At 33.9% G+C, this 27842-nt stretch overlaps 10 protein-coding genes across 10 annotated transcripts; 5 read left to right on the forward strand and 5 right to left on the reverse strand.

Moving 5' to 3' along the window:
- Positions 1-55: 55 nt before the first annotated feature.
- PPL_05498 (uncharacterized protein) lies at positions 56-887 on the forward strand (the record flags this gene model as incomplete). Its single annotated transcript, XM_020576377.1, has 2 exons — positions 56-622; positions 879-887. The coding sequence occupies 2 exons, from the start codon at positions 56-58 to the stop codon at positions 885-887; spliced, it is 576 nt and encodes a 191-aa protein (XP_020433626.1).
- A 191-nt stretch (positions 888-1078) lies between these two features.
- On the reverse strand, positions 1079-2623 carry rtc1 (RNA 3'-terminal phosphate cyclase; the record flags this gene model as incomplete). The annotated part of the gene is made up of 4 exons (XM_020576378.1): positions 1079-1267; positions 1344-1602; positions 1669-1938; positions 2028-2623. 4 exons carry the CDS (start codon positions 2621-2623, stop codon positions 1079-1081), a joined length of 1314 nt encoding a protein of 437 aa, XP_020433627.1.
- Positions 2624-3127: 504 nt separating this feature from the next.
- Positions 3128-3676, reverse strand: PPL_05500 (U3 snoRNP protein; the record flags this gene model as incomplete). Its single annotated transcript, XM_020576379.1, has 1 exon — positions 3128-3676. The coding sequence occupies one exon, from the start codon at positions 3674-3676 to the stop codon at positions 3128-3130; it is 549 nt and encodes a 182-aa protein (XP_020433628.1).
- Positions 3677-4277: 601 nt separating this feature from the next.
- On the reverse strand, positions 4278-9906 carry PPL_05501 (U3 snoRNP protein; the record flags this gene model as incomplete). Its single annotated transcript, XM_020576380.1, has 7 exons — positions 4278-4315; positions 4441-5752; positions 6041-6876; positions 7147-7518; positions 7603-8944; positions 9041-9329; positions 9437-9906. The coding sequence occupies 7 exons, from the start codon at positions 9904-9906 to the stop codon at positions 4278-4280; spliced, it is 4659 nt and encodes a 1552-aa protein (XP_020433629.1).
- Positions 9907-10472: 566 nt separating this feature from the next.
- PPL_05502 (DNA polymerase alpha primase subunit) lies at positions 10473-13255 on the reverse strand (the record flags this gene model as incomplete). The annotated part of the gene is made up of 6 exons (XM_020576381.1): positions 10473-10478; positions 11232-11461; positions 11568-11917; positions 12031-12679; positions 12772-12907; positions 13175-13255. The coding sequence occupies 6 exons, from the start codon at positions 13253-13255 to the stop codon at positions 10473-10475; spliced, it is 1452 nt and encodes a 483-aa protein (XP_020433630.1).
- A 1356-nt stretch (positions 13256-14611) lies between these two features.
- Positions 14612-16244, forward strand: rpl10a (S60 ribosomal protein L10a; the record flags this gene model as incomplete). The annotated part of the gene is made up of 3 exons (XM_020576382.1): positions 14612-14625; positions 15306-15943; positions 16234-16244. 3 exons carry the CDS (start codon positions 14612-14614, stop codon positions 16242-16244), a joined length of 663 nt encoding a protein of 220 aa, XP_020433631.1.
- Positions 16245-16691: 447 nt separating this feature from the next.
- On the forward strand, positions 16692-21713 carry PPL_05504 (uncharacterized protein; the record flags this gene model as incomplete). Its single annotated transcript, XM_020576383.1, has 3 exons — positions 16692-18304; positions 18373-21480; positions 21641-21713. 3 exons carry the CDS (start codon positions 16692-16694, stop codon positions 21711-21713), a joined length of 4794 nt encoding a protein of 1597 aa, XP_020433632.1.
- Positions 21714-21778: 65 nt separating this feature from the next.
- PPL_05505 (uncharacterized protein) lies at positions 21779-22100 on the reverse strand (the record flags this gene model as incomplete). The annotated part of the gene is made up of 2 exons (XM_020576384.1): positions 21779-21935; positions 22012-22100. 2 exons carry the CDS (start codon positions 22098-22100, stop codon positions 21779-21781), a joined length of 246 nt encoding a protein of 81 aa, XP_020433633.1.
- A 323-nt stretch (positions 22101-22423) lies between these two features.
- PPL_05506 (uncharacterized protein) lies at positions 22424-26036 on the forward strand (the record flags this gene model as incomplete). Its single annotated transcript, XM_020576385.1, has 8 exons — positions 22424-22447; positions 23111-23221; positions 23529-23939; positions 24004-24108; positions 24189-24337; positions 24615-24926; positions 25144-25541; positions 25621-26036. The coding sequence occupies 8 exons, from the start codon at positions 22424-22426 to the stop codon at positions 26034-26036; spliced, it is 1926 nt and encodes a 641-aa protein (XP_020433634.1).
- A 913-nt stretch (positions 26037-26949) lies between these two features.
- On the forward strand, positions 26950-27839 carry PPL_05507 (uncharacterized protein; the record flags this gene model as incomplete). Its single annotated transcript, XM_020576386.1, has 2 exons — positions 26950-27352; positions 27460-27839. 2 exons carry the CDS (start codon positions 26950-26952, stop codon positions 27837-27839), a joined length of 783 nt encoding a protein of 260 aa, XP_020433635.1.
- Positions 27840-27842: the final 3 nt, after the last annotated feature.

Consider the following 27842-nt stretch of genomic DNA (forward strand, 5'->3'; position numbering starts at 1 on the left):
TATTTATATATATATATTTTGTAGTTAAAAGAAAAAGAAGAAAAAAAAAAAAAAGATGTTATTTAAGAATATAAAACAATTCATTGTAAATGTTCAACTAAGAGAGAGAGATCATGAATTGATTGAACATGTAACAACAAAGATAGAATATCTCTATGAGTTGTATCCATATTACTGTGCAATACAAGAGATGGTTACACCGATTATATATCACTCTGTATTAAGCTATCAGCAATATATAAAGAGAAAGAGAGTATTGGAGGTTTTCGAAGAAGGCAGCTATCCACTACACTTTGACAGCAATCATAGTCGGTCCAAAATCAACCATTTACTATCACTTGTTCAACACCAACAACCGACCGAACATCTCTATATACTCGAAGGAATTACCTCCAATGAAATAATAGAAACTTGTAATATCATAAAGAATGGTGTAATCTATTTAAATTGTTTAGATAGTATCAATATCAAAGAAAATAAGAATAAGAATAGCAATGAAGTTTTAGTTGGAGAAGAAGAACAAGAACAAGAACAAGAAGAAGAGCAAGAAGAGGAAGATAAAGATAGTTTGACAATTCTTAATATTCTTTCTAAAACTCTAAGATATGAAGATGATTACAATGTTTATAATAAATATTGTGATTGGATTTTGGAGAAGGTGGTTGGCGATGCAGAGTGTTGTACAAAGGAAAAAGACAAGCCCATTTCAATACAGTTTAAAAAGATGCTGTATCTTCTTGATGAAGCATCCGAACGTTACAAGATCAGTCATGTGAAGTCACCAGTGTTAATAATTGACAACGTGGACTATTTATTGGCTAACGATATACAATCACTGCAATTACTACTGGACTATTCATATCTACATTCAATACTAGGTCATTTAATCATTATATATATTTACAATCCACAACATCATCATCATCAAAATCAACCAAATACTGCTGTTCCAGATGAAAGTATTATTAATGATAATCAAAATCATTTAAATTCAATGGAATATTTGCGATCGAAAATTAAACAATCATATACATATCATTGCTATTAAAATAATTGTATTACAATTTTATTATTATTTCTACGATGATGAAGATGTTGTTGTAGTTGTTGTTGTTGAAGTATTATCATCATTTCCATTTTGTTCTGTAATTTCCTCATCACTCTTTGTTTCAGATGATTTATTTTCAAATCCAACACCTTCACAAGTAATAATAAATGTATCTTCACCTCTTTGTTTATCTTCTGCTGGTTTAACTTGGAATTTTGCCTATAATAGTTTAATTCATTTATTGTTGGTTTGTTAGAGATTTAGATGATAGATCAGTTGATTATATTATACTTACTCCTGTCAGTAGAGATGTGAAATGAATAGAAGTTTCTGTGTGAAGTGAGATTGGTCCGGTTTTGATCTGACTGGTACCTTTTGCTAAAGCCATAAAGATAATCAATTGATCTTGTAAATACTCATCCATACATCCGCCATGTAGTAAATCATTTAATATTGAAGTGGCTGCATCCTCTCCTACCTTTTCAGCAGGTACACCTATAGCTCCATTTGCAGAGCCACCATACAAACATCCTGTATCTGTTTCTGCAGTAATACTATAGTGTTTTTTTTTAAAAGTTATTAGTGACATTATGATCAGCAATAAATAACATATTACTTACAAAATACAACAACCATCACCAAATGTATATTTAGCAGTATCAACCAACTCCTCGACGATTTCAACTTTTTTATAATCTTTCTTTATCATTTTTCTTGCTGCATTCAACATTCGATCGCCAACCTCTGCTGAAATTCTTGTTGAGGTAAAAAATACTCTAATTGTGAACTTTACAAGGTTTCCTTTTTTCAGAATGGAAATGGGATTGAGTGTACCTTTAATTGGTTGAGTAATCAACGATACTTTTCCACCTCCTCTTGGATAGTATCCTCTTTATTAACAAAAAAAAAAGAAATAAATTAGTTTAATCCTAATCAGTTAGAAAAGGGAATTGTTATTGCTATTGTTATTGTTTGTTACCTTTTTAAAACTTCCATATTTGAATTGATACCAAATTGTTTGGCTATTGGGAAGAATACATTCATTAGGTAGTCGGCAGCCGGTGAAAAGTCAACGTTGGTTCCACCGCCAAGATCAAGCTTTGTTGATTTCGGTGTGAATAGCAAACATGGCAATGCAATCTGAATGAGTAATGTGATACTTCCAGCGGTGCCAGTGTCAGCCTCGATCGACTGGTCTTTGATATTGGTGGTTGAGATTCTCGGGTGATAGTAGAGCACTGTTGAACCTTGTTTGACGCCATCGGTGTGTGCTTTGAACATACGTGACACCAAATCGACACCGGCTTTGTGTTGTGCTTTCAGTCCGGGTTGATCACGGTTGTATCTGATCTTTTCGATTCTCACTGGTTTGCTCAATAGCGATGATAGAGCAATTGAGTTTCTGAGAATCTGACCTCCACCTTCTAAAATCGATCCATCTAAAACGAACGAAGGATTGACTTCTACCTCTGGTAAACTACTATCATCCTTTGAATTTGTTGAGCTAGTTGCTGGTGCTTGAGGAACTTTTGTCTTTTTATTATGTGGTTTGAAATTTCTTTTAGTTTTAGTCATTTTTGATATTAATTTTTAATGAACTGAATTAATCACATTCGTCGATATTTAAAGTATTTGTTAATCAAAAAACAAAGAAAAAAATGAGATTTGCAAGTAGATCAAAAATTTCCAAAAATAACATAAATCTTAATATTTTATTATTTTTTTAATAATGCAGTTAATTTTTAAAATAACAAGTCTTTGTTGATACAATATAATAACGATTTGTTCATTAAGTTTTTTGAAATCTATATTTTATTGTTTATTGTACTAGTGCAGATAATAATGGAAAGCATTGTATTTGAAATGATCTATTTGATAGCGAAGTGAAATAGCTCACTTAAGAATGACATTACTTCAAATTACTATTTTAACTTTTATGGAATGAACGAATGATTATACCAATCACTATTGGGATATAAATTATGATCAGTATCAAATTGATTTCAAATGCAACCAAAGATTATTTAGAATTATAATTTTTTATTTTTATTTTATTTATATATATTGATTGATTTGTTTTTATAGGTATGAAGATATTGATTCCTCTGTACCTAGATGAGCTTCTATAGTCTTTACTAAATCTTGGCATGCCTTTTCTACCTCTGGCGCAGAGTCTTCTAGGAGTTCCGAAATGAATTGGAATGATTCCGGTAGAAGAATCAGTAGTCTCTCTCCAAGACGCTTGTAAAGTGACTGGATGACTGCGATCGCAGACAATTTGACGTTGGCATATGGATTTCTTGTCTTCATGAGCACAGCATGATTCATTGGCTTCCAGAGCATCTCTTGGTTAATTGTAATGGCGAGCTGGGTGATGCAAGGCACCAAATAACGATCCACTCTATTCTTGTAGCTTTCTTCGTTGCCCATTTGGTTCTCCAATTGATTGACCAACGCCGGCAAGAGTTTTTCAAACTTTTGTTTATCTAAAAATCCGTCCTTGTCGAATGACAGACACTTTTGAATCGATGAAATGATGTTGCACAAGAGATCTTCTTGTACCAATGTTACACTATTATTATTGTTGCTGTTGGTGGATGATGAGTTATTCGATGATCCACCGTTCATTTGTGACTTCTTTCTCTTTCCGTTGGTGATGACAATGCCGTCGTCAAGTTGTTGGGAGTGTGGAGTGCTCACAACCAGTGTTTCGAGGTGGTGAATTGCATTGTCCAAAAAGTATGATAGGTATGGCACGAAAATAGACTTGAGGTTGGTGGCGAGTGAGTTGACGAGCTTATAGAAAAACAGTGTGTTGTTAATGTCGAGCTCCGGTTGTGCTTCGCCGGCGACCTGTCCGTTTTGGCCAGTCTTTTTCTTCTTGTTTTGTTGTTGCTGTTGTTGTGGTTGAATTGCCCAGTCAGAGATCTTCAAGAACAACGGTTTAAAGAGAACTTCATTGAGTTTCATAATCAAGATTATGAAAGAACTGATGATATGATCTTCAACTTCATCGATATTCTTGACTTTGCTGCTGTATTTACGACGGAAATCAAAACATTGGAGGAAGAACTTAAAGATTGCCTTGTGATAGAGTGCCACATCCTTTGGAATGAGATTGTTGCTGATGTCACCGATAAAGTCAAACAGGCAGATCAGTGACTGGTCGTTTTCAGAGAGTACTGCAAACTCGTAGGCCGAGGTCATGGCAGGCAGGAGCAGACGGAATTCAATGTTCTTGGTGAGAAGTGTCAAGATCTTCTTGACCTGTGTGAATACCTTGGATGAAGTCGATGTCAGACGTGGATGCAACAGTGCGTTCAACATCTGTGGGAGGTAAGGCGACAAGAACTTGGGGATCTTCTTCAACATCATCTCCAACGATGAGATACACGACAACTGGAGAAGTGAACGTGATTCCGATTCCTCGGTCGACTTGTAGCTGCCTGTCAAAGTGTTGAGGAGCACAGGGAAGAACTGTGGAATGTGTGGAACGGTCTTGGCTTGTAGCTCAGAGCAGAGAGTGGCAATGCAAATGAGCGAGCTGGAAACTACCATGTAACTGCCGGAACCCATTGCGTTGATAATGGTTGGCATCTGTCTCAAGAAGACGCTGCTGTGTTTGATGGCAAAGTTACGTGCAAGAATCTCAAAGCTGAGAAGTGCAGTCTGCTTGTTGGTGTCGTTCTCATTCGACGATTCGATAATCTTGGCGAAATCGCTGAGTAGTGAGAGGAACTTGAGGATTTGCTCGTTGGTGAGTTTGCTCTTGAGTGCTGTGATCTTCTCATTGAAGATGACGAGAGAACGACGACGAACCTGTGGATCGGCATGGTGCAACAACTTGGAGACGGAAATGACGAAACCGTCGATCGATAGCAATTGGTTGTAACGATCCATGCAACGGTTGACAGAGGACAACAATTTCTTCAAGTATTTCTCTCTGCCCTTCTTGGCGGCTGGGTCGGATTTGAGTGATTCCAAACTCTCGGTGATACCTCTGAGCAAGACCAACAACGATGAGAAAGCATCGAGATAGAATTGTTCGATTTGTTGACGTTGCTCTGGGTTGACACGGAATGAAAGATCTTCGAGATAGGTGGTGGCGGACAAACGCTCATCGATGAAATCGAGGATGTTGGCTTGGATCAAACGGTTGTCTTTGGCAGCGCTGCTCTCAAAGAGTTTGACGATCTCTTCGAGTTGGTCATTGGCAAACTCTTGGTCTTGATCGACTGTTGCACTCTCCAAGGCGATGGTGTTGACTGCCTGCGACAAGATCGACAGAGCCAAAGACATTGGCACGGCTGGCACCTTATTAGCAACAGCGGTAACAAATTCATTAAATACTGCTGACTCTGATTGTTTTCCGTTGGATTTTTCGTCGGATAGATCCATTCCATTTTCATTGGACGATGCCAACAGTGTCTCTTTTCTGAGCAAGTCGATACGCTTCTCCATGGTAAGGGTGAGGAATACGGCCAACTTGGAATAGTTAATCGATTGAATCATCATTGAGAAGAGTTCAACACGGTTCTGTTTGGGAATATCGTCGAATGCTTTGATGAACATTCTAAAGACGGCGGTGAGGGTGATTCCACCGGCTTCCAACAACACTGGCAATGTATCGGCAAGGAATCTCTTGAGAACAGAGAATGTCTGGTTGTCGTCTCTTGAAACTGTGATCTTTATCATCTCTATGATCTGTTCAAAGTTGTCAATCACTCTGGATGGCGCGAGTTTGGCAATCTTGGCGATGAGCAACAGTCCGTAGTTGCAAGTCTGGGCGTCGTCCGACTTGGAGATGGCGTTGAGCACGGTGACAACATCGAAAGAAACAAAGTCAGTGTCTCTTCCACTGGCATCGATATTAAGATTATCAATGACATTGGTGATGGCGAGCAGTGTCAACTGCTTGGAGTATTCATTCTCGCTGCTGTTGGCGAGCAACAGCTTCAAAGTGGAGAACATGGAACCGAGCAAAATAAGTACATCCTTGATCTTTCCGGCGTTGTTCTTGATGATATCCATGAGTGAATTCAAACGGGTGATGGTTGGCAACACTTTTTCGTTCTTTGACTTTACAGAGAGCACCGAGAGGATAGAGTTGGCGTCGACGAGCAACTCGCCAAGACACAAGAGTGTAGAGTCACGAATGGCGACTTCATCGGATTGGAGGAGGTCAAGTAGCTTCTCGAGGAGTGTAGTTTGGTCTTTGTAGGCCAACCCAACGAGTAGCGAGTGTGTTAGACGCTTCTCGATCGATTGAATGACACTGTAGTTTTGGGTGGCGCTCAACTGGACGACGGTATTGATATCGAGTGATTTGATCAACATTGGCAAGTGTCCTTTCTTGCTGTTCAACACTGGTAGTTGAACTAGCTGTTCAATGAGAACGTCTAGGACGATTGTCTCTTCGATGGAGACAGTCGACTTTTGACATTTCTCGAGCAACTCCTCCATGTAACGGTTACAGATGTTGAAGACGTATGGCTCACGAATCTCTGAGAGTGCGGCCAACAAGGCGGAACGTTGAGTTGGAGTGTCCAAAGCCATGGCAGAAGACACCAAGTACGATCCAATCTGTTCTCTTTCTTTGGAGCTGAATGTCTTGGTAGTACGCGACATCAAAACCGATCCGACAAACGACTTGAAGAATGTTCCACTCATGGTAAACTCTGAGCTGTAGTCAGAGATTAAATGAACCAATGTAATATATTGTTCTGGTTCCAATTGAGATACTTCATTAGTTAAATAATTTTCGAATGAACTTGAACTGCTGCTGCTATTGTTGTTGTTGACTTTATCTTCTTCTTCATCTTCCTCTTCTTGAGATGAATTTAACTTGGTGAGAGATGCATCTATGGATGCAATACACTGACAGACAACGGAACGAATTTCAGTTGACTCTGAAAGGAGACCGAGAAGTAGCGAGGGAAGTAGACACTGGATCTGTGCCAACTCAAAGAAACACTTGGAGTTCATAAAGGAGTGACAAATGGAGAGAGCGGCCAAGCGGATGTGGTCGGGTTGCACTGGACTGCTCCACATGAACGACAAGTACTTCAGGAGCTGTTCGTTCTTATTCAACATCTTACCGATAAAGTTTTGAATCAAGAGTGTCGAGAGATTGGCGTTGGTCGAAGTCATGGTGATCGAGGCAATGAACAGCTGTTGGAGCAACTCCAAATACATTGGCTCGTGCGCACCATCAGTGCTCCTATCTTGTTGTTCGAAAGCTTTGATCTGTTCGAGAAGAATGGCATCGTCTTTGATTGGAACCATAAGCGAATCAAAAGTCAAGGCCAAAGTAAGAGCTGGTACCACCAAAGAATGGTAGTCACTCTCTATCGACTGACAGAGACTATCCAAAGTAAAAATAGATCTTATCGCTGATTTTATATTGTTTAAAGATAAAAAGTTGATTGAAAATTGTAAAATAATATTTGATAATTTGATTCTATCTGAAGCTATAGTTATATATATGTATATCAAGAAATAAATTAGTATTGAATTGATTAATATTGATATATAACATTTAAGTTATAACTTACCATTTTTCAGTTTTGGTAGTGTATAAGATGAAATTAAAAGTAATAAAATTTTATCGTTTGGAAGAAGTGAGTAGTCGTCGATGTTGGTGAATGCTTTTTCGATGAGTGAGTGGAGAAGTTCGGTGTTCTTCAAGAGATTCTCTCCAAGAGTGCTTACGATGTCGATGTTGTGGAAATCCGATTTCAAACCCTTGAACATTGAATGGTGTTTCTTATTGGAGAGATATTCAACGATCCATTTATGTGATCCATTATCAGGTTGTAAAATTAAAAAGAATTGTGAAAGTGTACTAAATAATTGTTGTTCTTGTTGTGATTGTTTTTGTTTTTGTGGTTGTTCTTCTTCTTTATCATCTTCTTGTTGTGATTGTTGTTGTTGTTTTAAAAATTCAATTGACATTCTTTCTACTATTTGTTGTTTGATTGGTTGTGAGAGTGAAGGTGTGGCTATGCAACGTTGCATCGACTCAATGAGTTGATCCAATTGTACTATGTTGTTGAGATTTGTAAGTGACCAGGTTTGTTGGACTACTGTGTGGTCAGAGTCGACTAGCAGTGCGCAAACACTGTCGCTGAATGAACGCCAGTCGATGTTGGTGCCGCTCGACTGCAGTGACTCGAGTTGGCGCACACCTTCAAGACGCGACTGAACAGCTGGACTAACCAGACGCAAGAAGAGCTCGTTGGCCTTTGACTTGGAGAGGAACTTTTGTGCGAAAATCAACGATTGGAACTCGGTTAGACGCGCCTGGTCACCTTCGGTACAGGCGTTGATGACGGTCTGCACGAGTGCTGGATCGACGGCACGGATTAACTTGCGCATCAAGTCGAGATCCAAGACTTGTTCTTTGGAGGAATCTGCAGCGGCAGAAGAAGCAGCAGCAGCAGCAGAAGTGCTACTAGCAGCACCGTTGGAACTGGTATTGCTATTGAGAACTAGATACTGCTTGAGTAGAGTACTGACGATGGTGGTACGTTGCATCTGGGTCGATGGCAACTCGGTGACGTACAACAGTAGCAAGTCGAATGACTCTGCCTTTTCCGAGTAGGTGTCGAGCAGGTACTTGAGAGTGACCGCCATGAATTGGTCGAGTGAACGATTCTGTTGGTGTAGCTCCAAGAGGATATCACCGAGTGCCGGTGTATCTACGAGCATCTCCAGAGTGGTGACCGAGAGTTGACTCTCAATCTTTTGCTTTTGGAAAAGCACCAACAGGAAGGTGAACGATGCCATCAAACTACCCTGACAATTCTTCAAGGTGGAACGAATCAACAACTCGATTGCTTCATTCGAAAATTGAACCTTTGATGCTATATTACTTAAAATCATAAATGCTCCAAGCTATAAATGATGATGATGATTGTTGTGATGAAGGTTAATAAATGTTTGGTTGTTTTCGGTGAATGTTGTGTGTTTAAATACAACGAAATAACTTACTTGTAATTCAATATTACTACTCTTTAAACAATAATTTAAACATGGCAAGGCGACACGGTTGAAATGCTCTGGAACAGAGTTGGACGATGAAACGAGGTCGATCAACAAGGCAGTGAAGAAACTGACCATTGTCTTTGAAAGTGTTGCGTTGTTCTCATACTCGATGATGGCATTACAGATTAACTCTGAAAAAAATCCATTCTTTTTCATCAACTTTACAAAGAAATCTCTTGTAATTGATACTTTATTTTTTTTAGTCTCTGATAAGAAACTCCATTTTCCGTCACGTCTTTTAAAAGGGTGGAAAGAAGAAGAAATAAGAAATAAGAAGAATTAAAAAGTTAATTAAATGTGTGTGTTTTGGCAAAAAAAAAAAAAAACTAATTTGCTACTTACGAAAATCTTAAGATTGATACTAATTTGGCAAATGTATTCGATTGATGATATGGAATGACAGAGATCATTAGAGAATCGATATTGAATTCGTTGATTCTGTAACGACGAATCAGCCATTCCAATGCTTTCTGTGCTGGATTGAGGAGGAAGTAACCGGAGGACAGTCGGAGGAACCGATGAATGTCAGTGTCGAGCTGGTCAGACTCCTCGGCGGTGATCTGCATACGATTGTGTGAGCGAGACGATGGTGCAAAGAGATTCGATTCAAACTCTTTGAATCGCTGATCGAGTCGAATCAACTCGCGCAATCCTTCCTGTCCGATGACCAACACCGCCTCGTAGTCGATCGCTGCTGCCTCTTTCGCATCGAACAACAATGAATCTCTATATTTATTGGTATCTACACGATGAGCACGCTCATTGATCTTTGACAACTGACGATCCAATTGTGTTGTTGATTTACTACTCATCTTTTTTTTTTCTTTTCTTTCTTCTTTTCTTTCTTTCTTCAAAAAAAGTTAACTTTTAAATCCTAAATGATATAGTAAAAACAAATCAGATCTATATCTAATATTCTAACTATTCTAACTATTCTATTCTATTTTAAAATCTCTATTATTATTATTATTATAATATATTATTATTATTATATCGTTTTGAATATGGTTTTTAATTAAAATAAAAATAAAGTCATGACAACCAACAAGACAATAATCTTTAATTAATTAAAATATCAAAATAAAAATGGTAGTAGTTAGATTGATAAGGAGAAAGATAAGGAGAGTCGACTAAATATAAAAACAATTAGCTTAATCCACATCAAATTCGATTTCGTTTCCAACAAAAAAAATGTTTTTGTTAAAAAAAAAATAAAATTAAAAAAAATGAAAACTTTTTTCAAAAAAACGACAAACAAATAAATTCACGAAAAAAAAAACGATTGAGATACAAAACATGATTATGGTCATGTTTGTAAGTAATGTTGTAACAACAACTGATCAGTCCAACTCAATCTTTAATTTTATTTGATTTAAGATTAATTCTTTAAAAAAAAAAAAAAAAAAAAAAGTAATAATTCCAATAACTCTTTGTTTCAATCTCTTTGACTGAAAATGAATGAATTTTTGTATGACATTTCTATGATAAACTATCGATCATAATCATCAATTGATTTTATTTTCATTATTTTTTTTTATTCTTTATCACAAAGTAGATAGAGAGTCAACAGGATTTAAATAGGTGGAATAGTTATTGCTGATTATTTAGGGTGACAGCCTTTCTGGATAAAGATTAGACTATCGACCTAATCGATTCCTATTTAGTATTTCTATCAGATCTTCAAAAAAGAGTACCCTATTTATGGAGTTAAAAATCAGTACAAGCGTTCTCTTCAAATCTCTCATTCCTAAATGTATCAGCGCTGTCTGGGCACCACCAAAGATCATAGAATTCTATATTTGCATTTTCCAGTTACGAAATACTCTTACCACTTCAAATAAAACCCATTCTATGATAATTATAATAAGAAGGAAATAGATTATTGTTTCCTACAGATTTGGATATACCAAGAATGGTCAAAGTGTTGATGAAACTCTAATCAGCAATAACTATTCCCTCTATTATATTATCTTAACTATATATTAAATATGTAATAAAGATTCAATAAAAATTATTATTTTAAATTAATCAAATCTCATTTTATTTAGTTTGTTAACTTATTATTATATGATTATTATTATTATTAAAAATCCATTGGTTGATCACTACCAATGGATGATGATTTCAGTGAGTTTACATATAAACTAAATTGTTTACGGTATCTTTGGAAATCATTGGTATTGTTATCTTGATTTTTACTTTTCTTTTTCTTCTTGTTGTTACTTTCATCATCTATATCCATTTGATTACTATTATTGTTGTTGTTGTTGTTATCTTGATTAATATTTAAAATTGAATTTAAAGTTGGAACATTGTTTGGATCAAACTTGTGAATCTCTGATAATTCAATTGGAACACATAGTTTCTCTATTAAAATAGTAAATAGTAAATGGATATTATATTAATAATGTTAGTGATTGCTAATCTACCAATATTATTATTAAAGATCTATCCTAAAATTATTATTACTTACTGGTTCTTGGATGTATACAAAATGGTGATTTCAAAAGATGGTTAAATCCAATGGTTACCGGTTCATCTATACGTGGATGAGTATAATACATGACGACACGGAAGATGATCTCTTGCAAATCGATATTCTCCTTGAGAGTGGCCAACGATGCCTTGATAGCCATCCACTTTTCGACATCGGATGAAACCTCGCTGTTCTCCTCTAGAACACGCTCTACACTCTCTCTAATATTAATCTTTTTCTTTCCATAACTCTCTGGGAATTGCTCTAAAAACTGTTTCAACTGCTTCTCGTCACTCAACAACAACTGATCTTCAATCATATGCTCTTCGAAATACTTTAAGAAAAATCTATTAAAACATTCACTAGTAGATAGATAGATAGATAGATAGATACAAATAAAACATTGTTGTTGTTAATAACCAATTTTAAATATAAATAACAAACAATAACAATAACATACTCTATTTGTGGATGTAAATAATCGGATGAATGATCCATTCTTAGGAATGAAACGAGTGATTTACGCATTTCGTAGGTGAGTGTTACCGCTGACTTGTCAGAGATCCAAATGTGAAGACCACGACCACCACTAAAGACATAGAGGAACTGCTCGAATCCGAAACACTCGTTGATCTGGTAGGTGAGATAGTCGGCCGCCAGTGCAAGTAGTCCCCAGCACTTGCTGCAGAGCGTTTGGCCTTTGCAGCAGGCACGCACCTCGTCGTAGTCGTTGATATCGATATCAAACACCAACTCACGCTCCACCGGTGAATAGCTAGTAACGCTATCCTTTTTAATGGGTTCACTGTTGTAGACTGGACCGATATCGAGTTTATCGTATACTAGCCTACCGCTGCCACCGATTGTCTTTCTTTTTACTTCGCCACTTGCACCGACCACTGTTGTCGCCGGGAGTAGGTCATTGATCAACAGCTTGATATTATTGACATCGGGAGACGATCGATTACGCAATACAATTTGTTTGTCCGGTCGTGTATACGATACAGAGAACTCACGTCTTCCAAAGTATTCGGATTGTCCATCACTAGAATCACCAAAATGATTGAATGATAACCATTCATATAACAAATCCCATGGGAATTTCTCATCTAAATTAAAATTATAAATATATTTATATATATAATGAAATGTTTAGTTTAATCATTTGAAATTTGTATTGTATTGGTAATACTATACTAACCATAGTATTTCTTTAGACTTTGCTCTTCCGGTGTAAGTGTTGAAACAAACTGTTGTTGTTGCTTTACTTCATCTTTTTTATCTACATCTAAAGTAAGATCGAAATCATCAATTTCATCTGCATCCATCTTTTTAATCTATAATTTAATTATTAAATTCTCTTGATATTCTAATATAGATAGAAATTTATAATAATTAAGACCTTACTTTGTCAATCAATTAAAATTTTAAAAACATTCGCGCCTTTTTTTGAATATTCAAAAAATAAAAATTAAAATGTTATGTTAAAAAAAAATTTTTTTTTATTATTTTTTCATGAAATGAATAGATAAACTTTTCTCAAGTTTTAAACTATTAAATACAGCATAATACTTTTTTTTTTTATTCTATTTTTATCTACAAACAAAAGCGAGTTGATTTGAGATTGCGCTACGTCTGATTCGACTATTCGATTGGTAAGGTGTTGTTGCTTTATTAAACCACATTGTGATCCTGAATACACCATTGTTATAATGAACTTGGATTGGTTTTTTGTTTTTTCTATAAATTCAGTGAACAAAACCATTGTGATTAATCATACATACTTATTATTAATTCAAAGTTTTCTAAAACTAGTCAAATGTCTAAATTGTTATTATTATTGACACTTTGTTAGCAATTATTGGAATCTGCTTGGCGGCTGGAGGTTAGTTGGAAAAAAAAAAATAGGAATAAAGTTAATTAATCTAACAATTTTATTATTAGACTATTACCCCCACAAAATAAGAGATGAGGACCATCAATTTGCTTCTGCTGATTAACGGATTCCCTTTGGAGATTAATCTGGAAAGCCCAAAGGTGAAGAAAATCAAATTTACTAAATAAACTTGAAATTGTCAATAATAAAAAGATTAAGATTATATACCTTTCCCATCTACTTTAATTAATAATTGTCATATAAAAAAATATTATATTTCAACACTTTTAGTTTGCACCTATTAGTATTTTGTTTTTTGGTCTATAGATAATCTTTGTAAACTACCAAATTTTCTATAATAATAGATCAAAAGCGAGTTTGTGATTTGAGATTGCGCTACGTCTGATCCGACCATCCGGAAAGTTGGATACCTTCTCTATATGAGTTGGTAAGGTGTTGTTTTTGCTTCATCATAACCACATTGTGATCATGAATCCACCATTGTTTCGAAGTCGTTGCATAAGCATCAACTCCCTCTCGACGGCGGTCGGGTCCCGTGCACTATTTCTAATTTGGTTGTTGTCATTTATTTATTCAAAGTATGACGATAACTTTATGCCCAATATTCACAAACCTATTTAATCAATATAATGTGTAACTTTAAAAATCATACAAACAAACGATACTAATAAAATTTATGGTGAGCATTTAATAATTCTATAAAATTTCGTTGCATTTCAGAATAAATAAAAAAATTGGAACGTTAAGAATTAAGCAAAAAAAATTAATCTTGTAAAAATAATAAAATTTACTATCAGTAAACCAAACATACTAAGTTATAATGTCATTCAATTAAACTTGTTGGGAATAAAAAAGTTTGAAAAAGTGAATTTAAAGAAAGAGACTTGGATTTTAGTTTTTCGATTAAGTTAATTAAAATATTTATTTTATTTTTTAAAATCATAAGGAACTCAAACTCGGTAACAAAGGCAATCTGAATCATAGAAGTGCAATCTATTTAAAAAGAAAATGATTTTTGTTAGTAAATTAATTTTAATCAATTTTTAATAAAGAAAGCTTTGATGTAGAAATAAATAGATAGATAAATAGTTTTTTTTGTCAGAAGGTGTGGTCAAATAACCATTTTTTTCATTCTGGGTTCAAAATGAGCTGGGTTAAGTAAAAATCATCATCAAAAAAATAACAATATATAAATAAAGAGATATTAGATATAGAGTGATAAAACTTACAAGTTGCTTTGAATAACAATGAATCTGTTCTCAATGCAAACCTTTTTGTTCAGTCAAGCGAGTTAATTTTTAGTAAAAAAAAATTTTAACTCAAAAAAAACGAGTGATTAAAAAACTTTTTTTAAAAATGAAAACGAACTACGAAAAAACCAAAAAAAAATCATTATTCCTTATTTTTTTTCAATTTCTAAAATTTTTCTTTTCGTCACACAACAAAATTAATTACAAAACAAAAAGTTTTTTTTTTTTGTTGTTTCACCAAGGTATTATTCAAGATGTCGTAAGTTATCTATTTCTACACCTACTTTATTCATTTTAGTATCATCATTTTATAATCGTTCGATCAAACAAAACAAAAGCAATTCAATTAGCAATCAGACACATTTAGAAACAGACAGAGAATAATCTACAAAAAAAAAAAAAAATAATAAAAATAACAATGCTAGAAAAATTAAAGAATAGCAACAGAATAAAAAAAAAAAAAAAACTAATTTGCAATTGATTTGTTTGATTAGTGATCAAATTTGATGATAATGAAATGATATGTAAAAACAAAATAGAAAATTGATATTAACAAAAATAATGTTATGTTTTGTAAAATGAATATAGAAAGATTCAAAGCGAACAAGTCAGACAAATCATCACTCAACTTTTGAACGAGTCAAAGGAAGCCAAGAGAGGATTCTTGGAGACTGTCGAGCTCCAAGTTAACTTGAAGAACTACGATACCAAGAAGGACAAGCGTTTCTCTGGTCAAATCAAGTTGTCCACCGTCACCAAGCCAAAGATGAACGTCTGTGTTTTCGGTGATCAACAACATTGTGATGAAGCCCAAAAGATCGGAGCTGAATTCATGGATATCGAAGCCTTGAAGAAGATCGGTCCAAAGAACAAGAAGGCCATCAAGAAGCTCTCCAAGAAGTACGATGCTTTCCTCGCCTCTGAAACCATCTTGCGTCAAGTTCCAAAGCTTTTGGGTCCAGGTCTCAACAAGGTCGGTAAGTTCCCATCGCTCTTGACTCACTCTGAAGATATGGCCACCAAGATCAACGAAGTCAAGTGCACCGTCAAGTTCCAATTGAAGAAGGTTCTCTGTTTGGCCGTTGCCGTCGGTCACGTCAACCTCTCCGAAAGAGAAATTGCCACCAACGTTATGCAATCAATCAATTTCTTGATCTCCCTCTTGAAGAAGGGATGGCAAAACATCAAGACCCTCTACGTCAAGTCCTCCATGGGTCCATCCCACCGTATCTACTAAACTTCCTGCTCCCTCTTATTTCCTAACCAGCGAATTCGATTTGTATGTCATAGACACCAACTTTGGGTTATAATTAACAATGCTTAGGCATCGTTAATGTTCCCCAATCAGTTGGAAGCTGATGAAAATAAAACGTTTATAATGATACCTACCTTTTAAAAAACAAAAAATTCAATCACATCTTTTTTTATTCTCATTATTATATTTTTATTTAATGATCAATCTTATCTTATCTATTTATTCTTTATTTGTTGTTGTATGTTATTTTTTTTTTTTTAGACATAGCATAACTTAAAAACATAAAAGAAGTATCTCTGTCCTTATCATCTTCTTTAATTAATAAAATTTTATTTATAATTTTTTAAAAAAATATAATATAAAAATCAGATATGTTCTTTTTTTTGGACAATCATTACTAACCAATTAGTTTTGTTGTGCCTTTAAAAAACACACAAATAAAATTCAAAGTAACTTATCCCAATTTTCATTAAAATAACAAGATTTTTCAAAAAATACTTAAAAAAATCGATGATTGGATGAATCGCACAGAAAATTGGATGGCATAAAAACCTTTTAATAAAATTTCAAGATTCCTTTTTTGACCTATGCATCACCAAAACAAAATGGTTTAAAAATAAGTTTGTTTTGTTAAATAATATTTTTAAATTAGTAATTATATAGTTATAATAATAATTTCTATTTATAAATTATATTTATATATATATTAGTTAATTAATATGTCTGACGACCAACAACATAATAAGACGTTTGCTAATGTCTTTTCATATTGGGTGGTCAAAGATAAGAATGTCAACAGACAAAATAATAATAATAATAACAACAACAACGTTAGACCAATTATAATTCCTAAAAAGTTAAACCAAAACAACAATGTAAATCAGTCGCAAATTCAACAACAACCACAACAACCACAACAACAACCTGTACCATTAGAGCAACCACAACAACCACAACAAGAGAAACCACAACAACCTCAACAACAACAACAACAACCTAAAAATAATGTCACTTTTATAAATAATTCATATCAAACTAATCTAAGAGGATATCAGGCATCGTCTGCCTCAGATGAAAAGGTTGATGAATCTGAAGATCAACCGGTTTCCGCTTATTCTATAATGCCAATGTCGTCAGGTAGCGAGAGTGAAAGAGAGTCCAACCGTAATCTATTCAGAAGAGGAGTAGCTGGATTGAATATATCATCATCTGACTCATCTAATTCTGCCTATGCCAATGTTGATGGGGCAGATCGTCCAATCAATTCCTCTGGTTACACAGTTGTCACCGATACAGAGAATTCCTACAATTCATCTACCTACTCATCATACTCACCAATTCATTCGACTGGATCAATCTACACACCACTATCATCCTACTCTGCCGGTGGAGCAAGTACCTATTCTACCTTCTACAACTTATCATCTCCAAATATCAATAGTAACAACAACAACAACAACAACAATATCAACTATAGTAATGGCAGTAATTATTCCAATGATAGTATGGAGTTTGATAAACCAATTGGTGATTCAACAGATGATGATAATGATGCTTATGATAATAATAATAGGAATGATAATAGAACAGAACGTGAAAGATCATTACTTCAAAGTAGAGAAGTGAAGGATGTCGGTAGAGATTGGAATCGTGAATTCCAAAATCTGTTGAGAATGCAACCAACATTGGATAAGTTCCAAAAGTTGACTTTTATGGCTATGGATTTTGTAAAGGCTGCCGAGACCTATGGACGTATCATTATCAAGGAGATGTTCATGCCGGTCAAGAGTAAAACGATTCCACCTATCGATATCGGTGGGGTTGCTGGCGGTGAGAAGTACATCTGTCAGAACATCTTGTTCAAGTTTGCCTACGACCAAAAGATAGGAGGAAGTTGGCTATACGGTGGAAAAGTGCCTTCGGATTTCGGTGCATCGAAAGCGGCCGGCAATGAGCTGCGTGGTCTCTCTTTCTTCTTCCAGAATATCATGGATCATGATTGTGCCGATCGCATCAATGTTCCACTGATGTGTATCATCGATTACTATGGATATCGTCTCGTTGCCATCTCGCTTTTGCCCATCACCAAAAAAACTCTCATCTATGGAAGTTGTGACGGTGGAAACACAGTACATGACGACGTACCGGAAGTCAATGAAATCATGGAGCGTGTCTCCAAAGGAATGAATCTCAGTGGTCATCTCTCTGGTATCAATCCCAAATTCATCTACGGACCTGGTGATTTTGAAATTCACCAATCGGCAAACAATGAATTCTACGCATTGGATTTCGCCAGATTACTTCCACCCCAAGCTTATTTCGATGATTCAGGGTAAGTTCAAGTTAATAATATAAACAAACCAAACTAAACTAAAACTAACCATTGATTATCTATTATAGTAATGCAATTGCACATAGAGATGTATTCTATAGATTGTTGAGACCGGAGTTCTTAAGGACATGGGAGAAGCCGTTGAATTCCGATGCTTTCACTGGATGGAGTAGTTGTGATCCCGATCAGGAACAACATAACCAAGATGTTGCCGATGCCACTAAACATCTTTTTGATGTTGTTATAAGACAGGCGGCATTGGAGTTAGAGGCAAGAACAGAGGATGAAGAAAGTTTCGATGTTGCCGTCGAAGTTCACAAGCTGGGAATCAATCTTCGTCATCTTGGTCGTTTGCGTAGTCAGATCGATAGCCACAAGAAACAAATTCGTAAGCATATTCTCAATGAGATGATTGTGCGTGTGCTAAAGGGTGAGATCAAAGATGAGTTGCGTATCAAGTTGCGTGGTCACTTTATTGGTTCCGAAGAGAAGTGTATCGATACCATCGTCAGTTTCTTGAATCATGTATTCAATGTCAATAGATTCAACAATGAGAAGGAGTTCTGGACTATAACAATCAAGTCATTGCTACTCGACAAGTATGGAAGTAACTGTGGATTGACACCGGATGAGCTCGACACGAAGTACGATCTTTCCAACTCCATCTCCATCACCGAGGTGATGAGCAGATTCCAAGCGAAAACTGGAATCAAATTGTCATCGCGTATCAAGACAATACTGGAGAAGTACAGCTCCAACAGCAATGTTAATTCTCTCCCAATGGTTTTGTACACCGATGTCAAGTCGGTCAGACCCATCATCAAGCATTCCAACCTCATTGCCAGATCCGAAGGTATCTCCCTCTACATGAAGGCACTGGAGTTCATCTATGCCAACACAGTCTACTATGGAAAGGAACCAAAGGAGCCCGATTTCACTCGTTTCAGTAAGATTTTTGCTGAGGAGCATAGTTTACTTGACAGTTGTCGTCAGAAATTGGAGTTGGCTTCGAGATCTTCAACTACCGACGCTTCTCTCCACCATCTTCTCGGACTGGTTGACGTTGAAAAAGTTAAGCTCAACTGGAATTCATCGGCCAACGATCTACACGGAAACAATCATTTGATGTTGAAACGTGCAGAGAAGACACTGATTGCATCGCTTGGTTACCATGACTCGCCAGGTCCTATTATTACACTTGCCACTGTTCACAACATGCGATCCGATCATGTCAAGGCACACGCCACCTACCAACGATTGAAAGCATTCGAGCCACAACTATTCGTGCCAAGTCTCTATGAAAGTGCATCGCTCTACGCACCCTATTTCACCACACCCAAACATCTCTCATACCTCGCCATTTCCGCACATCAGCTTTTCATTTTGGTCGGTATTTTAGAGTCATTGCCAGCGGACCACCAGCTTGTCAAGCAGTATCTACATAGCAGCTATAAGATTCTCTGTGTTATTCTACTGAGAAGCATCTCATTGAAGAATTGCGAGGTTGCTCGTATCCTAGAGGCCCTCCACGATATATTGCATCCCTCAGCAGAGAAAGCAGCGGAATATAGCTTTAGCTTGGCAAAAACATTTGGTCCATTTATGGAGCGTGTCTTAAAATATGACCCAGCAATCTTTGACGATATACTGCTTGCTTCAACCAAGCTAAACTATGGAAGTGTACACTTTAATAGTTTCGTGAGATATATCGATCACGTTCCTTCGCTTGAGCCAATTATCGTTCGTAGTTTGACAAGTCATCCACTATCATCGATTTCTTATGATTATTTGGAATCTTTATTTACTGATGCCGATGCTTTAGAATCATTGTTAAAATTGAAATGCCAGTTGGATCTACTGGTTTACCGTAAGACCAATCCAAACTTTGTCAACTTGCTACAATACCAAAACAATCTCACAACAATGGTGATAACGAATATCTACCTCCAAGACGACGAAGCATTCCTCGGAATGTTCCGTTGTATTAAACCAACATTGACCACCTTTAAAATGTCATCGGTGCGTTACACCCAACCAAATCCAGTTGTTCCAGACGAACTTATTATCAGCTGTCCGAATCTCAAGGAAGTATCGCTCAGAGACATTGAATTTGAGACTCCATCATTCCAATCGCTCTTCAAAATCATTGCGCCGGTTGTTGAGAATTTGATTCTCGAGAGGGTCCCAATGGATGAAATGCCCGAGGTATTCCAATCTATGAACAAACTAAAACATCTGGAACTATATTCTGTTCACTATGTCGATGTTAAACAATTGCCATCGTCCATCACCTCTTTTGGTTGTCATTCCGATTTTAACAGTCATCCTGAAGGCGAGCCATTTGTCGAGCCATTCATGAAACAGTGTCCAAATATCACTGACCTACAAATTCAGAACTACGGTCACAAGTTCTATGACGAGCTGGCAATCCTCAAGAAATATCCTTTCAAACGTTTGCGATTGGGTTTGAACAACGCCATTCTCAGCGAGCAGAATATGCAAGAGGGATTGGATGTCTGGGGTAATAGCATCGAGGATCTCTATCTAAACATCAATTCCTACGGTACCTTTGAGTTTATTGGACAAACCATCAGTTCTTTATCACTCCTCAGAAAGTTGGATCTTGGTTGTTATAAATTCGATGACGGTCATCTCACTATGGTAATAGATAAACTTCAACTGTTGGAGGCATTCAGGTTCGATGCCAATGCCATTCAATTGACACCACAACCGAAACCACATCCAACTCTTTCCAAGGTAAAGATGAGTGGACTACGCGCACCAACCAACAACTACATCAACCTCGGTTTGATTTTCCCTCAACTCAAAGCATTGGAAATATCGAATCCAGTCAACGTCAACGATACATGCTTCAGAAAGTTGCTAGAGAACGTTAAATCACTTGAATCACTCCGATTGGAATCGTGTTTCGATATTACCGATGCTTCCATCATTGCTTTGTGTTCATCTGATAACATCTATACACTTATCAACCTATCTATTGTTACATCATTGAATATCTCTGACTCATCCTATGTGAAATTGGCTGAAACATGCACCAAGCTCCGTAGTCTTGACAAGGTTGGATCTCCATTCCACAGATTCACAACTGAACAATATTTTGGTGCCAGATACACTAAACTCAGTGAATCAACTTATGACCAAGTTAAAAGTTGGTAAAAATGATTTTGCAACTTCCAAAATATATAAATAAATATTTTTGTTATTTTTTATTAAATCTATGAATAACAGATATTAATTTCCCAAAATAAATTCTTTAAAAGTAACTATTTTAAATTACAATTTACCAAAAAAAAATAAAAAAATTATTAAGAGGCCTAGGGAACCAAGTTTGTCAACTTTCCACTTTCTACTTTCACAAAAGATTAATTTATCAAATGAACAATAATCAGAACAAATAAAAAGGTGCTTTCTACTTGTTTACAGTTTATTGTTGGGTTATTTTTTACATATTTAGTTTTCAATCAATGATTTGTAGGCAGTTGCACATGGGTGAGTCTTCATGACGCAAGACAAGGTTTCCTTACAGAGAACCAAACCTTCTGGGCATTGGTATTCAACATTACATGGACCCATCCATGGGTTTTCACATATACCATTACATCTTGGGCTGATAGTGATAAAATAATTAATGAGTTTCTGAAAAAACATACATACATGTTTAACAATGTTTTTATAATACATACTATCCATGTGGACATGGTTGTGATAATACAACTCCAAAGAAACATAGAGCAATAAAGAATAAAGCTAAAACGTTGATTTTAATATTCATGATTTGATTTAAGTTTTAATTTATGATTTGTAAAGTTAACAATTGTGATTTATAGTTGTAGGAGTTGTTTTTTGAAGTAGAGGCATTGGTCCAATTTAAATTTTTAAATTGATTTTTATGAATATTTGAGAAAAAGCATGAAAATTAAAATTTAGATTCTACCATTTTTAAAAATATCTTTAAAGACATGAGTTCTTTTACAACCACACGTGTGTTCCGTGATAATCCAAAACTTAAACGATCTCAATTTTAAAATTGTTCTCTTTTTCGAAAAATCTATTGAATTTTCAATCCGCCCGCTAGTTCTTCTGAAGTAAAAGATTATGAGAAATTTACATTCTGATGATGTAAAAGATTTTTATTGAGAGGGAGTTCCTAAAAGATCAAATAAAAAATCAATTTTAAAAATAAATTACAAGCCTATTTTAAGTGTATTGGAAATTAAGAATAAAGAAATCCAATGTAAAGGAAACCTAGGTGGAGACATCTTTGAATGTTTTACAGAGACGACCTTAAACATTCTTGGAAAGTATCAACACAGTTTTAAAAAAAGATAGAAATTTGAGGATTCTCAAATTTTGGCAGACTATGGATAGAAAATCATATCTTTTTATCTACAATTATTCTCTATCACCCGAAAATCTTTTTTTGTTATATTTTTGAATTTGATCTTTATATCTTTGGTAAATTAAATTTCTTTGTATTGAAATTATTTAATAATTTCAATAATCTCTCCCAAAATTTTGAACGAATTTATGTGTTTGAACATATTGGTGAATTATTACAATAATATTTTTATTTTATTTTTATTTTAATCAATCTTGTTAAAAATAAAAATTCGATGAAAACTGATGGATGGGGTTATATTTTAAAATGATTTATTCTCTTGAGGCAGAAAAAAAATTTAAATGGATAAAAATAAAAATAATTGTTAGTAAATGGATATCAAAAATAAAATAATAATTACAATAATATCTTCGTTTTATCTATTACTTATATGTATTGCAAAGAAAAATGCATATGCTTTTGAAATAAATATCAATAACAATAATACTTTTTCCGAATCATCAACACTCTCTTCAACCTCATATGTTATCAATGGAACTTACACAATTACCCAAGTAGGTTCCACCAAAATCGAATTGAATTTATCAATTTATTTAATTTATTTATTCCCATCAATTAAAAATATAACAATCAATAATACTGAGTGTATCACTATCTCCACCGAAGATCGCAAAATAAGCTGTTATCTGTCCAATCAAACATCATTGAATGAAGATATCTATCAAGTTCTGATATTTAATGAAACAAATCTGATTATAAATGAAAATATTAAATTTCAAAGAAGTTTGTATCTGAATGAATATATTTATGTTTTTTTAATTTCAAATTTAAGTTCTAATATTTACATTTCTATCTATAGAGGTACCATATATATCAAGTGTTTACAGTATTATAGATGAGCTACGAACTTATATTATTGGAAATTTCACAAACCAAACTTCTTACTATAATTATATATCAGCATGTGATATTTATGACTTTATAAGTTTAAATTCTACAACAATTGTTATTAGAATCCATAGCTTATTGGGAGATCAATGTTATGTTTCTGTTATTGGATCAGAAAAGTTCTATTTTACAAGTACCTATAGTTATTACACTGATTATAAAGCAGGCGATGGAGAAGGTGCTGCACTAAGTAGAGTAGTTACTATAGTTGCTATTATTTCAACAGTGTCAGTAATTGTATTTATAGCAATAGTTGTAATAATTGTTGTATTCACTGTTAGATATTGTAAAAGAAAGAAAAGTCTTCCAAAAAACTATATTGAAGTTAATGAATTAAATAAATAACTTTAAAACAACTTCGACTAATTTGGCATAAGTTTTAATAAAGGATCAATTAATTCATTTCTGCTACTTAGCTTGCTGCTTCACTACGATTAGTAGCTCTTGTACAGAACCCAACTTAGTTGGCCTCGCTGTACAAGAAGTACTTTTAGTAAGAAACTCAGGCTATTGTGTGACCTCATCTTATTAAGAGTAATGTGCTATCTATCAGAAATACAACAACATGTTAAGCCTAGCAAAAGTGATTGGGATCTACTTAACCAGATATTTAGACAACAAATTACAAATATACAATCATCTACACCATCATCAACACTATCCTCTTCATCATCATCATTACACTCATCGAATAACTATATAGTTAGAGCACCACCCAGTAAGTAACTTATATAAATTTATATTACAAACATTATCTAATGATATTCATTATTATTATTATCGTCAACAATAGTAGAACCAATCTCAGCACAAGATGACCCAATTCTCAAAAAAAATACCACCAGTGGTACAATATAAAACATAGCTTTATCCGATATTAGCAGAAGCCAGGAAGTTATCATCAGTTCAGCTCAATTATCAACACAACAAAACAACAACCAAATCAATATCAATATCAATATCAATTCAATATCTTTTGTGAATAATAATATAGATAAGATCCCTCAGACCAAGCTCAACCAGTCAGAGACTAACGTCAATGACCTTAAAACCAAGCTCAACCAGTCAGAGATTGAGATCTATCTATTACAATCAATTACTATGGATATGGTGCAACATTATATACCTAAAGAACTCTACACCAACCTCTCTAAATGATGGCAATTCAAAGAGTCAATCCACATCAACTGATGATACCGCTCCAATCCCTAAATCCTCATCCAGCAGTGATGCCACCCCAATGAAAAGAGGCAGACCTCCAAAGAACTCTACACCAACCTCTCTAAACGATGGCAATTCAAATAAAAATTTGTGTGTTCACAAGTTAAAAATAAATTTTTTCCTGAATATTGAAAAAACTGATGGGGAGTGGTCACACATCATTTAATTAATTAGATTCTCTGTATTTGAAGAACTCTCGACGTTGATCAATCATTTTTTTGAAGAGTCATTCTATAAATAGAGAAATTTTTTAATGTAAATAATATCACTTTTAATTAAAACATTTTAATAATATCTAAAAAAAGAGAAATCAAATAATTACAATAATATTTTCACTTTATCTATTGCTTATTTTTATTGCAAAGAACAATGTTTATGCAATAGATGCTACAAAAAACAATAACAATACTTTTTCCGAATTATCAACACTCTCTTCAACTTCCTATATATACAATGGAACTTATACAATTACTCAATCAGGTTCCACCAAAATCGAATTGAATTTATCAATTTATTTAATTTATTTATTCCCTTCAATTAAAAATATAACAATCAATAATACTGAATGTACCACTATCTCCACCAAAGATCGCCAAATAAGTTGCTATATGTCCAATCAAACATCATTGAATGAAGATATCTATCAAGTTCTGATATTTAATGAAACAAATCTGATTATAAATGAAAATGTTAAATTTCAAAGAAGTTTGTATCCAACTTTATATTTTTATTACTAAATTTCAACTTTATGTTCTAATAATTAATCTATATTATATATCTATAGAAGTACCATATATATCAAGTGTTTTCTGTAATATAGATGAAAGGCTAACATATGTAATTGGAAACTTCACAAACCAAACTTATATATCAGCATGTGGTGATTATGACTTTATTAGTTTAAATTCTACAACCATTGTCATTAGAATCGAAAGTTCAGCAGGAGATCAAAGTTATGTTTATGTAGGCGATGGTGCATCTGATAAGTTCTATTTCACAAGTACCTATAGTTATCACAATAGTAGAGATGATGAAAGGGAAGGTGCAGCACTTGGAGGAGCACTTGCTATCATTATCATTATAACAATAGTGCCGGTCGTTGTATTTATAATAATAGTTGTAATAATTGTTGTATTCACTGTTAGATATTGTAAAAGAAAGAGAAGTCATCCTAAAAACAATATTGAACTCAATGAATAAATCAAAATAATAATATTATTAATAATAAAGATAAATATCTTTTTTTTTTATTATTGTTATAATACAAATAAATCTATATTCCATGTATCTTTATATTACTTTGAAATTTATAAAATCAAATACTCTATGTTATGATGAACTCAGATTGAAATCTATATTGATAAAATAACTCATTTTTTGTATCTGGATATTATTATTTAAAAACAACATCCAATTTTTGAATATGAATAATAGGAAATTAGAAAATAAAATAAAATTCAATTTTCATTATACTTTTGAATTAACACTTGATAATATGTAATCTAAAGGAAAACAGAATGTTCAGACAACTTTATTACAGATGGTTTTCATTTATAAATATTCATAATAATTTGCAAAGAAATAAATTTTATGTTTAATAAAATCATTGAACATAAAAGAAATAGTGCAGTTCAAAAAATTTTCAATAAACTCTTTTAAAACAACTTCAACAAACTTGGTAAACGATAAAAAATGATATATTTTGCAAAACAATTTTATTAATAAATTTTTAATTAAATTATAAAAATATTTTTATTTGATTTGATAAATTTTTAATTCCATTTAATGACAGTTGGAAAAAAATTAAAATTTGGGGTCAACCACTCAAATTTTTTTAATTTGCTTCTGTTTTTCCATGTAATTAAACAAATATTAAAATCCGAAAAAAATAAAAATTTGTGTGTTCACAAGTTAAAAATAAATTTTTTCCTGAATATTGAAAAAACTGATGGGGAGTGGTCACACATCATTTAATTAATTAGATTCTCTGTATTTGAAGAACTCTCGACGTTGATCAATCATTTTTTTGAAGAGTCATTCTATAAATAGAGAAATTTTTAAATGTAAATGATATCACTTTTAATTCAAACATTTTAATAATATAATACTAAAAATGAAAAATCAAATAATTACAATAATATTTTCACTTTATCTATTGCTTATTTTTATTGCAAAGAACAATGTCTATGCAATAGATGGTACAAATAACAATAACAATACTTTTTCCGAATTATCAACACTCTCTTCAACTTCCTATATAAACAATGGAACTTACACAATTACTCAATCAGGTTCCACCAAAATCGAATTGAATTTATCAATTTATGTAATTTATTTACTCCCTTCAATTAAAAATATAACAATCAATAATACTGAATGTACCACTATCGCCACCAAAGATCGCCAAATAAGCTGTTATATGTCCAATCAAACATCATTGAATGAAGATATCTATCAAGTTCTGATATTTAATGAAACAAATCTGATTATAAATGAAAATGTTAAATTTCAAAGAAGTTTGTATTAAATGAATTTTTATGCTTTTTTGATCTAATAAATATTAACCTCATATATTATCTAACTATAGAAGTACCGTATATATCAAGTGTTTTCAGTAATATAGATGAAAGGCTAACATATGTAATTGGAAACTTCACAAACCAAACTTATATATCAGCATGTGGTTATTATGAATTTATAAGTTTAAATTCTACAACCATTGTTATTAGAATCGAAAGTTCAGCAGGAGATCAATGTTATGTTTATGTTGGCGATGGTGAATCTGACAAGTTCTATTTCACAAGTACCTATAGTTATCACGATAGTAGAGATGATGAAAGGGAAGGTGCAGCACTTGGTCGAGCACTTCTTGTCGTTGCAATTATAATACCAGTGACAGTCGTTGCATTTATAATAATAGTTGTCGTAATTGTTGTATGCACCATTAGATACTGTAAAAGAAAGAAAACTCTTCCTAAAGCCTATATCGAAGTCAATGAATAAATC

The sequence above is a fragment of the Heterostelium album genome, assembly GCF_000004825.1.
Source record: "Heterostelium album PN500 unplaced genomic scaffold PPL_contig12, whole genome shotgun sequence".
Classification (NCBI taxonomy): Eukaryota; Evosea; class Eumycetozoa; order Acytosteliales; family Acytosteliaceae; genus Heterostelium; species Heterostelium album.